Here is a 14120-nt window from a genome sequence, read left to right as displayed (position 1 = left end):
GAAAATTTGTTAATAATCTAAATGCAATTTCAGCTAATCCCCTTTATGCATTTAAAAGAATTGCCTTGGGGCTGGCCCGGTGGCGCACTCAGTAGAGTGCAGCGCTTGAGAGTGCGGCGGCGCTCCCGCCCAGGGTTCGGATCCCATATAGAGACCGGTCCGCTCACTGGTTGAGCGCAGTGCGGGCGCGACACCAAGGGTTGCGATCCCGTTGCCAGTCGCGGTGTGGGCGTGACACCAAGGGTTGCGATCCCATTACCGGTCATGAAAAAAGACAAAAAGGGAAAGAAAAAAAAAAAGAATTGCCTTGGTTTCTCCTCTTCCATTTCTAAAATCAACCTTACAATGCCAAGTGTCAGCCACCATTAAGCCATAGGCTATTAGGACTAAGGAGGTCCCACCGTATCATTTAATCCAACATCCTTCTTTTGAAAATTAGGAAGCAGCCAAAGCAGGCCCAGACAGGGAGTGGCTGGAAGGGGGAAAGAAGGAGAAGGCGTGTGCTGGGCCGCTCGGGCTCCTGCCTCTCTACTACCCACCTTCAGCTCCCTTGGAATCTGCATGAAATGAGTTCCACTTAAAAAACAGAATGATAGGGGCCGGCCCGGTGGCGCACTGCTACAGTGTGCCGCTTGGGAGCGAGGTGGCGCTCCCGCCGAGGGTTCGGATCCCACATACAGACCGGTTCCCGCTCACTGGCTGAGCGAGGTGCAGGCGCAACACCGAGGGTTGCAATCACCGTTGCCGGTCCCGGTCCAGTACGGGCGCGACACTGAGGGTTGCGGTCCGTTGCCGGACACGAAAAAAGACAAAAAAGGAAAAAAAAAACCAAAAAAACAATGATAATTAGAATCTGATATGAAGAGAGCTAAGGTATTCTGCAAAGAAAAATTACTTAGCCTATTAATTATTCTGCCAAAAATGTGGGAGGCTTCAACTATAATGTGAAGAATTACAGAATTTTGTTTGGAGATGTAAAACTGATGGCTGAGATAGTAGAGCCAATGTACATCATAAAACTCTGGTTCAAAAGAAAAGCTTTTATTTCCCTTTCTTTTTACCTGTAAGTAGCATAGATCAATTTGATTGTTTAATCTGAACAATCAAATTCAAAGTTCGATATTAATTTCTTACAATAAGTTTGGGTTTACCACACAATTCCTACAGCTTTCAATAATTCAGTGAATTCAATCATTCACTTAATTCAAAACACAACTGTTGAGCCCCTGTTCAGAGTTCATAGGAGGCTCCTGCCTTGCTGAGTTCATTCCATGACCACGCAGTAAATCATAAACACAAATGACCAGGACACAAAGCACACTGTGGCAGGATCATCACCCCATATTTCCAAGCCCAGACAAGGCATCCTAGCAAGGTCATTTCTCCACAAGGCACACCTCATGTGCTGCAGGAAGGAGCTCTGAATGGCCCCAGATCTGTGTTTATGTCTAAACCTGGACACAGAGCAATGGGACACTCTGTACAGTCAAACTGAAATCTAAATAAGGCAGATGAAACAAAAATTAAAAGAGAAGGAAAAATATCAATGATGTCTAGGGCAGACCCAGTCATGGAGAGGAGAAAATTCCAGGTGAGAGAATAGGAGGCAGAAACATGTAGGGCATAAGGAGAAAACTATTCAAAGAACAAGTATTCATTTAAGCTGGCAACTAATGTTAGATGTTTTCTGTGGCGTTTATCTAGGGCCAAAGGATTTCTTCAGAAGTGCAGAAACTTCAAATAAATGGGATCCTTTTAAAACTTTTTCTGATTGTAAAAGAAATGCTTGTTTATTGTAGAAATTTTGGAACAGACAGAGCAGAATAAAAAAACACAACTACAAATAAAAATTAAAACTTGAAAAATGCAGAGATACATAAAGCAAAAAATATACAATCCAACAACCCAGAGACAGTCACTATTAGTATTTCAGCGTGTATCTTTTAAGTTTTTTCTCTGTGCATACTTACACAGATGTATACGCACTTTTGTAAATGGATGTATTTGTATATAAATATGTGCAAACATACATGTACTCATACATAAACATGCCAGCAGAAATATGCCCATTTTTCTATTGGTGTGTTAGCATTTTCATTGGCTGTACAGTAATTCTTTAATACATAAAGGTATTAATACTTTGTCACATGTATTATATTTTTCCCATTTGATGATTTCATTTTTAGGATGCATTTTGACATAATTTTCATTTTTAGGCAATTTTCTCTAGCTTTTATAGACTTACATGCTCCTTCCCCATTTTGAAATTAAACAGTCATTTACATTGTTTCTAGATGTTTATGATTATATTCACTACATTTAATCTACAACCAGTTGATCTATCAGATATCTATTCTGCCATATGGTGGAGGTGAGTTTATCATTTGATTTTTTTGGTGAGATTCAAGATGCTGCGTATACTATTATAAAGGGCTGTTATCAAATGTTGGCCGATATCATTTCAGACCTGACGTTTTCCTGGTTTGATTCCAGGGTGTGTAGAAGCAACTCTTAAATGGAGGTGGGGGGGTGTCCAAAATTGATCTACTATATCAAGGAAACATGGACAGAAAAAGATGGGCCTGGGCACCCTCCACTCTTGTGCAGGTACACATCCCTTCACCTCCTGGTCAGACCTAGCTTTCTGGAGTAAACTGTCAGAACAAAGGAGGGCTCTAAATCTAAGACAAGCTTAAGAAGATGGACACCCGGGTCAAGGAAGAAACTCAATCCAACTGAGCAACTGAGAACCTACACTCCAAAGTAAGGATTACACTTCCTGAGAACTTATGCTGTTTTAGGTACTGTGCTCAGAGTTTGGACAGACTACACATTCAGTCTTCTGACAATCCCACAAAGAGGTACTAACTCCAATTTACAGATGAAAAATTTGAGGTTCAGGAAGATCATATGGCATGTATGCAAGAGAGCTTATGGAGAGTGATGGATCTAAGCCTCCAACAGCCCAGGCAGCTCGATTCCAGAGGGTTGTGCTTTTAATCATCACTATTTTTAGGAAATCTTTCCAAGGCATTAACTGTTTCTACATGGTAATTGAGTCAGATTATCAGTGAAATTCAGGTACCTCCCTAGATGTGATGGGGCAGGAGACCAAAAACATACCACGTGATGCAGGCTAGACACACAATGAGCTATGAAAAGTATTACAGGGTTAGTCTGTGGTAACTGAAGGGAGATTGAAAGGGTGCTCAGAGTTTTAAAAAGAACTGAAAAGTAAGAGTTAATCACTATCAACTAACAGGCCAGAGGGTGCTGTCTGCCTAACAACAAGACAAAGCTCCACCCCAGCCTGGGTGAATTACCACCAACAACTTCTGTTCTGGGTCTGTGCTCACTGAGCAATTTTCTGACTACTGAATCTGGGGATAGCATAGGTTGGGAGAGAGGAGACAGTAAAAGGCATAGTGAGAAAAACTGGTTCTAATTAATTTCATCCGAGTTTGTACTGTGCAAGCAGCTTTCTCCAGCTGAAAGGCTCAAGAGGTTGGACACTGGAGTAGAAGGATGCTCCCAAGAAAAGAGAGCCACAGGGCCCCAAAAGGGCCTCTTTTGTCCCTTTAACTTACAGGGTTTGGCCTGGCCAAGTGATCCTATACCCACTCCTACCCTCGAGCACCTCAAGAGATCATTATAGAACGAGGAAAGCTGCTCTGAGGGTAAGATGGTCATGTCAAGTTCAGACCCAGAAGAGGGAAGTCCAAGAACACTTTCTGGGCCTAAAGAATCTCCATCCTCCTGCCCCAAATAATGGATGTGTCCCTTTTTAACAGTCAGGGAAGGTGAAAGAAAGTGAAGTTGCAGCATACAACAGAAAGCCACCTAATCAAGGAAGACTGTCACGATGCCTGGCCTGTCTGTCCAGGATGGATTGTGACTCCCTGCCATCATGCCTTCATTCCCTTTTCTTTTGAAGTTTCTTCTATATGATAGCCACTGTGTTTCGTACAGAGATTGCAAAATGAGGAAGACCTGATCCCTCTACTCAAGCAACATGCAATTTAGTAGATAAACAGACCTGGTATTTATTTATAAACCATAAAAATAATCTCTCCCATAATAAAGGTATATACTAACTGCACTGAATATAATGTCACTGATTTTATGGTATACCATTACTCAATGTGTCATTAAAAAAGAAAAAAATGCTGCCAATTAAATTGTGACAAGTGTGACTGCCCTGATTTCAGAGATGTTACAGCTGGGAAAGTGCCTATGAGGATCGATGCAATGTGGGGAAGCAGGGAACCATCACCTAAGGGGTAGCCTTTGGGTTGGCCCGGGCAGAGGGCAGGGTGCTGCACACCAAGCTTGCCATGACAGCAACGGCTGGACAAAGCACAGAGGGCTGGACAAAGCACAGAGGGCTGGCCTCGCAGGACTGCGGGAGCTGGGAATGGCAGAGCATGCAGGGGAGGAGGCTGGCAGGGATGGCAGAAAGGGCTGCATGTGCCACGCTGAGGGGCTCGCTTTCCCTGCTGGTGAGGAGGAGCCAGTGGAGAACGACGGTTGAGCAGGGCATGGAGTGGCTGGGCCATGAGGAGGAAAGGGGAAAGACAAGATGGGGCAGGAAGGCTGGGACAGGGCTGTGCCACAGACCAGGTGAGCAAAGAGAAGGCATGAGTGAGGGAGCTGGGGGAGGAAGGAAGAGAAGGGGAGGTATGAGGAATTTAGGAAACAGATGGGGCTTAGAACTGATCACAGGAATCCTGGGTTGCTGAGTGGGGACCTAACACAGAGTGGGGTTTTTCTTAAAATAGGAGATAAGGGAAAGGAAGAAGGCAGGAGAGAAAAAATGGTGACTCTCATTTGGACATGATGACCCAGAGGGGTATATGGGCTTTCCAGACAGGGATGTCTACCAGACAGTGGGAAATAGGCATCTGGAACATGGGCTTACAGTGCCAGGCTGGTGGGGTGGCTTCTCCTAGCCCCGGGGAATAGGATGGCCCAGGGAAGTCCCACATGTCAGCACTGAGGAACTCAAAGAACTGCTTCACAGAAAACAAGAGCAGACACTGAGGGAGTGCTAGCCAAGTGCCCAGGACTTCTTCCTATCGCTTCAGGACAACAATCTTCTGAGGACACAGATATGATCGTTTCCAATTTATAGGAAATTATGACCCAAGGGATTAGGTGACTATAAATCTATCTAGTGGCAAACAAGGGCCTAAGGTAGAGCTCCACCCTGCAGCTCTGGTTGCCAAACTGGAGGCCACAGGGTGATTACCTGCTGGCCCCAGGATGGAGCCCAACACATGCAAACTGACCTATCATTACTCTCAACTACTGAGACTAGAGAAAAAGACAGGGTAAGGTAGTTTTTCAAATTCTTTCCTTGAAATGATCTTGTCACAGGATAGCTCAGGGTCCTCAAAGCAACTGTTAAAAGAGATCTTTAAAAGGGCTGATGTGTGATGCAGGGGTCCCCGGTGCCACCTTCCCCAAGTGGGGACCTGCACCAACCCAGCATGAAAACCCCCCAGGGCACCAGAGAGGAACAGGCAGTCACTGGGGTTGTGGTAGCTACTTTTAATCCAGATTCCACAACCTGCAGCATGGCCTGGAGTCTTCCCTGTCCTGTGGACGTTCCCATTAGGGGCGCAGGGAGCACTTGGGCTCTGAATCTGCAGATATCACAGTAATGATTTCCATTAGGACCAAGACCCCCAGCATAGATGTAGGCCCCAGGGGAGAGGTGCAGGGGAGCAGAGCAAAGAGAGTATGGGGAAGAGGAGGAAGGGGCCGCCTCAGCAGGGGGGCAGCCTCAGCAGGGGGGCAGCAAGCTGGTGGCAGAGCTTGTACGTTACCGTACCTGTCTGGCCATTATGATCAGAAAAGCGATGGAGGTCGCAGGCATGCCTATCAACATGTTACGTGAATTGGAAAAAATGAAATCAGATCTTTCCTAACAGAAAGTAAGTCTGCTTTGACTGACTGGATTGACGCTAACGCCTGGCTTTGCCAACAAGGTCATATGAAGGACATGCAGCATTTTGACAAAAATATATTTAAATCAAAAGAGAAGCTAAAAACATTAGTTCAGAGGAAAAGGGTCGATGGAGACTCTTCAATTTGAGCTCCTTGTACAGGCTAGTCACTGTACATGGCATAGAGATGTGAACATGAGAAAGGCATGCAATAAATCATAACAATACGGTGAAGATCAGTGCTGTGACACAGTGGTACACAGATGGCAGTGGGGGCAGAGGAATCAGGGAACGTGTTCTGAAATGAATCATAGATTCACTTTCCCAAAGCTCCGGAGTGTATCATGTTAAACTAGGTGCCACTACATAAACGAGCAGCAGATATAATCCAGTCGTTTGTTACATCTAGTAATGCCGTTTTGGTGCACTTTCCAGAAACTGCAAAAATGAGTAGCTCCTACAACTGGGTGAGTAACTCCTGCAAATCAAGTGGATTCCGACTCCTTATTGTCAATAAAAGTAAAGGAGAACAAGATTGTAGCTGATTATGAGAAATTATTTTGGGTGACAAATCCCTTGGAGATTATTTCACATATAAACCAGATGGAATAGAAAGAATTTAGTGACATTATTATAACAAAACTTCTATTCCCATCCATTTATGTAATGAACAAGGTTCCTCAGCACTTACATCTATAAAAACAAAGGCTTTGATGATGAATACTGCTTCCTTCCAATAATAAGTAGCAGTCAATTATAGAAGCATCTCAGTAAGAAACGTTTTTCCGAAAAATCTTTCACTTTTCTGTTCAATAATTATTCATTAAAATTTTAGCATGTTTGTATTATTTTGATCAACTGAGGGCTCATGATAATAATAATACCTCAATCTAGAGTTTATTTTTAACATTGAGACTTATAATTATCAGAAATAAAAATTAAAATTTAGCCCTATATTTTTATAGAAGGATGACAGTGTGATTAACAACTTTCAGAAATCAAAATATATTACATTAGGATAAAATTCTATGGAGAAAATGGAATGGAAATTCAAGTTTTAAGATGAAAAAGGAGTGATCTGAAATTTCTAACTGTTAAAGGACAGCATGTTCACACATTTTTAAATGATTGATGATGGGTATCAAATAACTATGGTATTAAAATCTCATTTAAAACATTTTTTCAAAGAAGGATATCTTTATTTTAAAACATCAATGTTTACAATATGTCAGAAACTATATCCTTGGGGATAGGATTTTTAAAAATTAAGGTCAACATAAAAATGCTTAAGGGAGTTCATAGTTTTTCAAAATTACTTTCCATGGTATGTAAGCAAAGGGGAAAAAGTAAAAAAAAAATCCCTGGTGTAAGAGCTTTGGCTCCTATGATGCTTCACCACCTAACTGCCAAAGTCTTCCTTACAGAGCCCAGCAAGCCCTAAGGAAACACACGGCAGGACTGACAAGGAGCTGGAGAAAGGAGCATTCCAGAACCCAGCACACATGACGGTGACAAAGACAGCAGGGAAATCTAGGTGAGGGGTGACAGAAGGGTCATGGGAACACTCACTGCGGGAGGAGATCTGACAGGACACAGGGGCAGACACTCCTAAATGCCAGCGAAAAGGAGGACATAAGGGCTAGTCCTCTCAAGCTGCAAAGGTTCAACTCTGCCCAGGAAAAAAAGCATGGCCTCAAACAGGACGGCCACAGAACACTTGACCAATTTCAGTATTTCTAAAAGGATGGGCAAAGAAAACCATGGTTTATGATTTTATTTCTGAATTTTAATGTTTGTACTTTGGTTTCAAGACCCTCAAGAAACAAGCAGTTTTAATTCCTTTAATTATTTTGAGGGGACTCTAGAGAAACACACACATACAGAGTTTTATTTTTGTCCAACTTCTTTAAGGCAAGAAATCTCTAAAAAGCATACTAATTAAAAGAGAAAAGATGTAGCTTGGCTGCTTTCTCCTAATACTTAAGAGAGCAGGTTCTCATATCTTTGAAAACAATGAATTAAAATAGGTATAGAAAAGCAAAAGAGACCTGGAACTGCAATTCTTCCCCTCGAGCAAAAATGACAGCTTGAAATGCCAAGTCAGGCCAAGTAAACTAATTCCTCTTTCACTTGGCAATTTCCGCTACCCCCATTAGAAACTCTTGGTCCCTCCTTTGTTGAATGGCTCTTATACAAAGAAAATCTGCAATGACATCCCACTTGTGTGAAGAAATGAGAGAGCAGTTGCTCTGGCTTTGGATAAAATACCCCTCACTTGAGCCAGCTGGAGGAGTCTAATTAGCAAGCACACTATTACCATTCAGTTTTGCTGGAGTTTCCAGTCTCCTTTTGAACAATGAGAAAAAGGTTCCAAGCTCACACTAAATCTCTTTGATATCCACAGGGAAAAGAAATTTAACAACCAAAAACTTCAATGACTTAATGACTTAACCCATCAAAATCAGAGTAATGAACAGCTGGCATGTGGGCAGCATGGCCAACAGAGCTTGTTTGTCAGACCATCAAGTGCTGGGGTAGGAAAGAGGATGAGGGGTCTGCAGAGAGAGAGCTGCAAAGACCAAGGAACTACCTGGTTGTGGACCCAAGCAACAGCTGCCTGACGTAACTGTCATCACCCCAACAATGGCCTCCTACCCACAAACCTAGTCTAAGGTACTGAAGAAGAAAAGCAACCTGAAAAAAAGAGGAGAGAGCACCAGATTCAAAAGAAAGGAATCTAAAAGGTGCTGGGTGCCTTATTGTCTCAGATTACAACATTTCTTCCCACTAAAAGAAAAACATCAGGGTGTGTAGGACCCACAATTGTGAAATGCTCTACAACTCTTAGAAGTGTGGGGGTCTTGCAACAGACATATAAGTTTACCCAAGTGAGGAATTATCACAATCGAATCAAGAATGTTTCCTGGCTTTTACATTTTTCCTTCTCTCAAGCAGTTGAGTTGGCACATCCTCTGTGCCTGGCACCCAGTGAGGTGCCAGGAATACTGACATCCACCTATCAGTTTCTTCCCTGTAGGAGCTAGGGGGTGGCACAGACAAGGAAATAGTTTTAAATAGCACAATATAGCTCAGACTATGAAGAAAGCACTCACAGGCTACTGCAGGAGCTCACCAAATGCCCAGTTAACCTAACCTGAGGAGTCAAGGAAACCTTCAAGGTGGAATTAATAGCAGAAATGAGCCTTGAAGACAGAAGAAATTGGCTGTGTGAAAGATGGAAGAGGAAATCCAAGCAGATGCAAAGATAGGAACTGCAAGTGATTCAGAATGGCTGAAGCACAGGGGTGCAAAAAGAGGAGAAAACGTAGGCTGGCAAGGAAGGCAGAAGCTGGATTATGAAGGGCCTTCGATTCCATGCTAAGGTATTTGGAATTTAAGTCTAAGGCAACTGGGCAATCATTAAAAAAGTTTAAGTAAGCAAGTGACATAATCAGATCTGATTTATAGAAAGTCCCTTTACCTAGCAGCAGCAAGAACATAGGATTAGAAAGGGATAAGGTCAAAGGGAGAGAGACTAGTCTAGGGACTGCTGCAGTAATCTAAGTGAGAAATGATGAGTCTGAACTAAGGTGGCAGCAATGAGAACAGGAAAGAGTTAGTCAAATTCAAGGGATATTTAAGAGGCAAAATTCAGTGCACCTTGGATTACCTGGATGCAATGGACGTGCCAGTATATGTTTAACAGCTGCCCTTTAAAAAAAAAAAAAAGTATGCCCTTATTTGTAGCATTTGCCAATTTCCATGGCATAAATACTCCCACCATGGCTATTTCAAGCTACCAACATGATGTCACTGAACATGGAGCTGGGCAGAAATATGTACAATCAGCTCTCTCAAGTCACTGTAAAGTCAGCTCCAGCACTTACTACCTGCATGTGAGAACTGAGAAGAGGGAAGCGTCCAGGAAAATTCCAAGCCTTTTCTGGCTTGGAGACCTGGGCAAGGTAGGAAATGCAGAAAGTTAACTGGAGTTCATAAGTTCTGTCTAGGACATACTGAGTTAGAGGAACCTATAGCCTTCATTGTAATAATGTCCAGCAGGCAGCTGGACACATGGGTTTTGAACACTGAAAAGAAAAATCTGGTCAGACATGAGAAATTGTGTGCAGACCAAAAAGATAAGAGGGTGCTGTGGACTGACTGAATTGTGTCCCCCAGAGTTCATATATTAGAAGTGGAGACCTGGGCAAGGTAGGAAATGCAGAAAGTTAACTGGAGTTCATAAGTTCTGTCTAGGACATACTGAGTTAGAGGAACCTATAGCCTTCATTGTAATAATGTCCAGCAGGCAGCTGGACACATGGGTTTTGAACACTGAAAAGAAAAATCTGGTCAGACATGAGAAATTGTGTGCAGACCAAAAAGATAAGAGGGTGCTGTGGACTGACTGAATTGTGTCCCCCAGAGTTCATATATTAGAAGCTTAATCCCCACTGTAACTGTTGAGGGTGGGAAATCCTATTGTGGTAATTGAAAGGTGGGGCCTTGAAGAGGTGACTGGATTGTAGGACCATACCACAGTGAATGGATTAGTAACAGTGGTCAGGTGTGTGGTTCTAAGGGACTTAAAAGGGGAGCACATGAGTCTCTCTGCTCTGCCATTTTCTGTTACATGAGACCTCCCCACACTGCTGTAAAGCCACGGCCAAAGAAGACCCTCACCAGATGAGTTCCCTGGACTTTGGACTTCCTAGCCTCTGAAACTGTAAGCAATAAATTTCATGTGACATGAGTGGTCAAGTACTAAGGGAGGGAAAATGTCCTCGGGTAACTTCCCTACTCACACTCCATGAAATAGTGGTGTGGGTGGAATGTTCCAGTGAGAGAGTAAATAGAAAAAGCAGAAGCAGGCATCGTGTAGAAGCTTTCACTAAACAGAGAGGAGCAGAGAGGAACACCTAAGGGAGAGGGTGTTGGTTGTTTTTCCTTTTCTTGCTTTTAACCTGAGAGACTCAAGCAGGTTTACATGTTGTGTAGAAAGACCAGCATTTAAGGAGAAATTGAAGCAATAAACAAAGGGGTCAGAGTAATCGACGCCCCCGTGTTCCAGAAGAGGAAGGGGAATGACATCTACAGCAAAGGTGAAGGGGAAAGATGTATTTCCCTAAGCTATTTCAGGAGCAATTCTCCCAATAGATCGAGTTTCCTTTTATCAGACAATTCAGGAATGTGTCATCCCTGTAGAGACTCTAATGTAATTTCATGCAAATCTCGTTAGAACATTTTCTGAGTGATGTTGGTCTGCACCTTGAATTCACAGGCAGCAAGAACCAAATCTGAAAGTAAGCCAACCTTGTAACTCATTTTCACAGCACTGTCATTAAGTGTCCACAAAAAAATTGGTTTTGACTCCCATCTTCCACTCAACCTCACTGTCACTTTCCTTCCTTCCTAATATCCTACCTCTCCCAATAGCTTCCTGTTTCAACAGGAGAAACAAGTTTTGGTACTCAATACATTCAAAACTTACTTCACAAACATATGATGCCTATGCTGACTTATTCTTACTCTCGGAAACATTCATTTTTCATAAACGCACCAAAGTCTTTCACATCAAGTCAGTGGCCTGCTTAATTAAAGATCACCAATACTACATCCGCATTGTATGTTGCCAAAACTGATACCTGATTATCATTGAGGAGTTATCAGTTCTTATATACAAACTTACTGTCTTAAACATGTTTGGTTTATTTTCCAGTCAGTTTGGGATCTTCTCTAAATTAGAGCTTAGCAATTTGCCAAAAGAGTCAGGAACAGAGAATCATGTAGGACTCCAGTATCGTAAAATAACATCCTGGACACTATGTCATCATCTAACAAATTTCTCCTGCCACACTCTTCTATACGAATCTAAGATTTGTATTCCCTGTATTGTGTAAGTTTTATCTTATCTCTCTTTTGTAGCCAAGAGCCAGGGAACAGTGAGATAAGCCAGGGGCTGAAATGAGGGAAAACCCCCTAGGACAAATCCCACACACACCTGGGACAAACCACAAAGATCTCAGGACCTATATATAAGAATAAACTAGGATTTGCATGTAAGGATAAACTGGTTATAAAAAGTGTGGCAATTCAGCTCTTATGTGACACAATTGAGATATTTAATGGTGCTGTTATTTAAAGATTATATTTTGCTTTCTTTTATATACCCTCTAAACTAGCAAACACTTCTGATCTTTAAAGAATCTACACAAACATCAATTCTTAAAGGAAAATTTCTGACTCTTTAGTGCAGAAAATCCTGCTACAGAATGTACACAAAAATAATCCAGCTGATTGGCAAAATGAGGATAGCTGCATCAAACAGGAAATTCTAAAAACATAACTTGCTACAAAAGAAAAAAAAAAAAAAGCCAAGGGAACCACTATTAAATGATATACTTGGGGGTCACTAAAGGGAATTCTATTTCACCCTGAAAATAAATCTAGCGGAAAATCAAGACAGGCTAATTACCAACACGAGCCTATTTTTTCTTTTTAAGAAACATAAATAATTAGTAACCTACCGTCCGTCTGAGATTTACTGAGGAATATTGTGCTGGCCCGAGGATGGTCTGAAGGATTGAATTCCATGTTCAAATCTTTAAAGGAAAAAAAAAAAAAATTATATGAATAACTATCTGATAACTAAGGAGAGCCAAGAATTTCAATTTTCTCAACCATAAATTGCTAATACATTCAAGGATTCTGGAAACCTAAAATTACTGTATTAATCGATTCTTTTGGTTCAATGGAGAACACTTCTACTTAGATATCCGAAAAAGTCATAAACAAAAATTAGACACTTGGCTGGAGATCCATTAGCCTAAAACTCCATTTTCTTTTGAAAAAGTCTGCTCTGCACCCAAGATACTACAAAATAGCAGGACAGAGTTACCACATGCAATTAAGGAGAATTATGTGCTACAATAGACTCATCTAAATTCTACAGCTAAATAAGTGATATTTCCTTGTTAAAGGTGATTAAAAGAGGGTATCTGAACTGGTTAGGCTGAATCAGCATCTCCATACTCTGCTCAATTAAGATTGTTATTTTTTGAAAAGGCAAAACTTAACCCTTAGAGGAAAGGCTGCAAATCTGCCATTTGTGGGCCTAATGTGGGCCACCGATGTGTTTTGCTTGATCTATACTTTTTTCCCCTAATTTGAGCCCACATATAAAAGTCAAGAGATTTCAAACACATACCACAAAGAAAAAAAAACATCCCTATTTCTAGCTTCTCTTGAGAAACTGGATCATTTGGCAACACCAGGCCCCTTCAGATGAGAGGTAAGACGCTCCCCATCCCCACCCATCTCTGCTGCTCCTCACTTCTGACCCTCCCTACCCCAAAGGCACTTGGTTTTGCAATCCCTTCCTTAGAACCATCTCTAAGGGTGAGAGAGGCTTGTCAGTATGGTGCAAACAATTTAGAACCCCATCACAGAAGAGGTTTATCCAGTTTTTAAAAATTGGTTCCATAGCAAAATGGTTAGCAAAACAGAATTAGGTTCGAGAGGAAAGACAGAAGATCAAAATTACTAGAAAGTCAGAATGTTCTTCACATCAGCTTATGGCATCAGAATATAAACTATTTTGGGTTCAATTTTTTAAATAAATTTGCAAAGGAACCTAACCAACACCAATAAAAATAGACAGTGCCTATCCTTAGCTTTAATAGATAATCAAGTCAAAGATAAATGGAAGGAAAAACAGGGATGATCATATATATATGAGTACACTGGACGGAACTCTTATCCATACGGAGAGGTATCCTCAGCAAACCTCTGAAGCAGGGCAGATTTCTTCCCATATCAGCCAATGGCTTACTGGACTATAGTTCCTAATCTCTCACTTGATCAAACAAACACCTATTGAATCTTAAAAAGATGCTACTTTATCTAGACCTTCTTTTATGTAACTTCTTTTAAAGTTATACAGTAGTTTCACAGTTAAAGGCACTACGGGGTTTTGATGCAAGGAAAAAGATGGGCAAAAGAGACAATTTTTCAAACTTGCTTCAATTTGAACTCGATAAAGTTAGGCCAGAAATTTTCCGATAAAAATGACATTTTACAAGGGGGTTTCCTACTTAACTAGAATCTTGTTATAAAAAAGGATAAACAACAAAGTGCCACTAGATTTTTGGGGAACTTCTTCATATCAAAAAT

The 14120-nt window shown here is 41.6% G+C and overlaps 1 protein-coding gene across 1 annotated transcript in view; it reads right to left on the bottom strand.

Moving 5' to 3' along the window:
* CCNY (cyclin Y) overlaps nt 1-14120 on the bottom strand; it is a 225974-nt gene that overhangs the window by 71160 nt on the left and 140694 nt on the right. The window contains exon 2 of the mRNA XM_008579737.1: nt 12476-12550. Coding sequence (XP_008577959.1) covers nt 12476-12550 — 75 coding nt within the window. The remainder of the gene's footprint in view (nt 1-12475; nt 12551-14120) is intronic.

This window comes from Galeopterus variegatus, unplaced genomic scaffold, assembly GCF_000696425.1.
Source record: "Galeopterus variegatus unplaced genomic scaffold, G_variegatus-3.0.2 Scaffold1951, whole genome shotgun sequence".
Classification (NCBI taxonomy): domain Eukaryota; kingdom Metazoa; phylum Chordata; class Mammalia; order Dermoptera; family Cynocephalidae; genus Galeopterus; species Galeopterus variegatus.
This window is presented reverse-complemented; position numbering and strand designations above follow the sequence as displayed.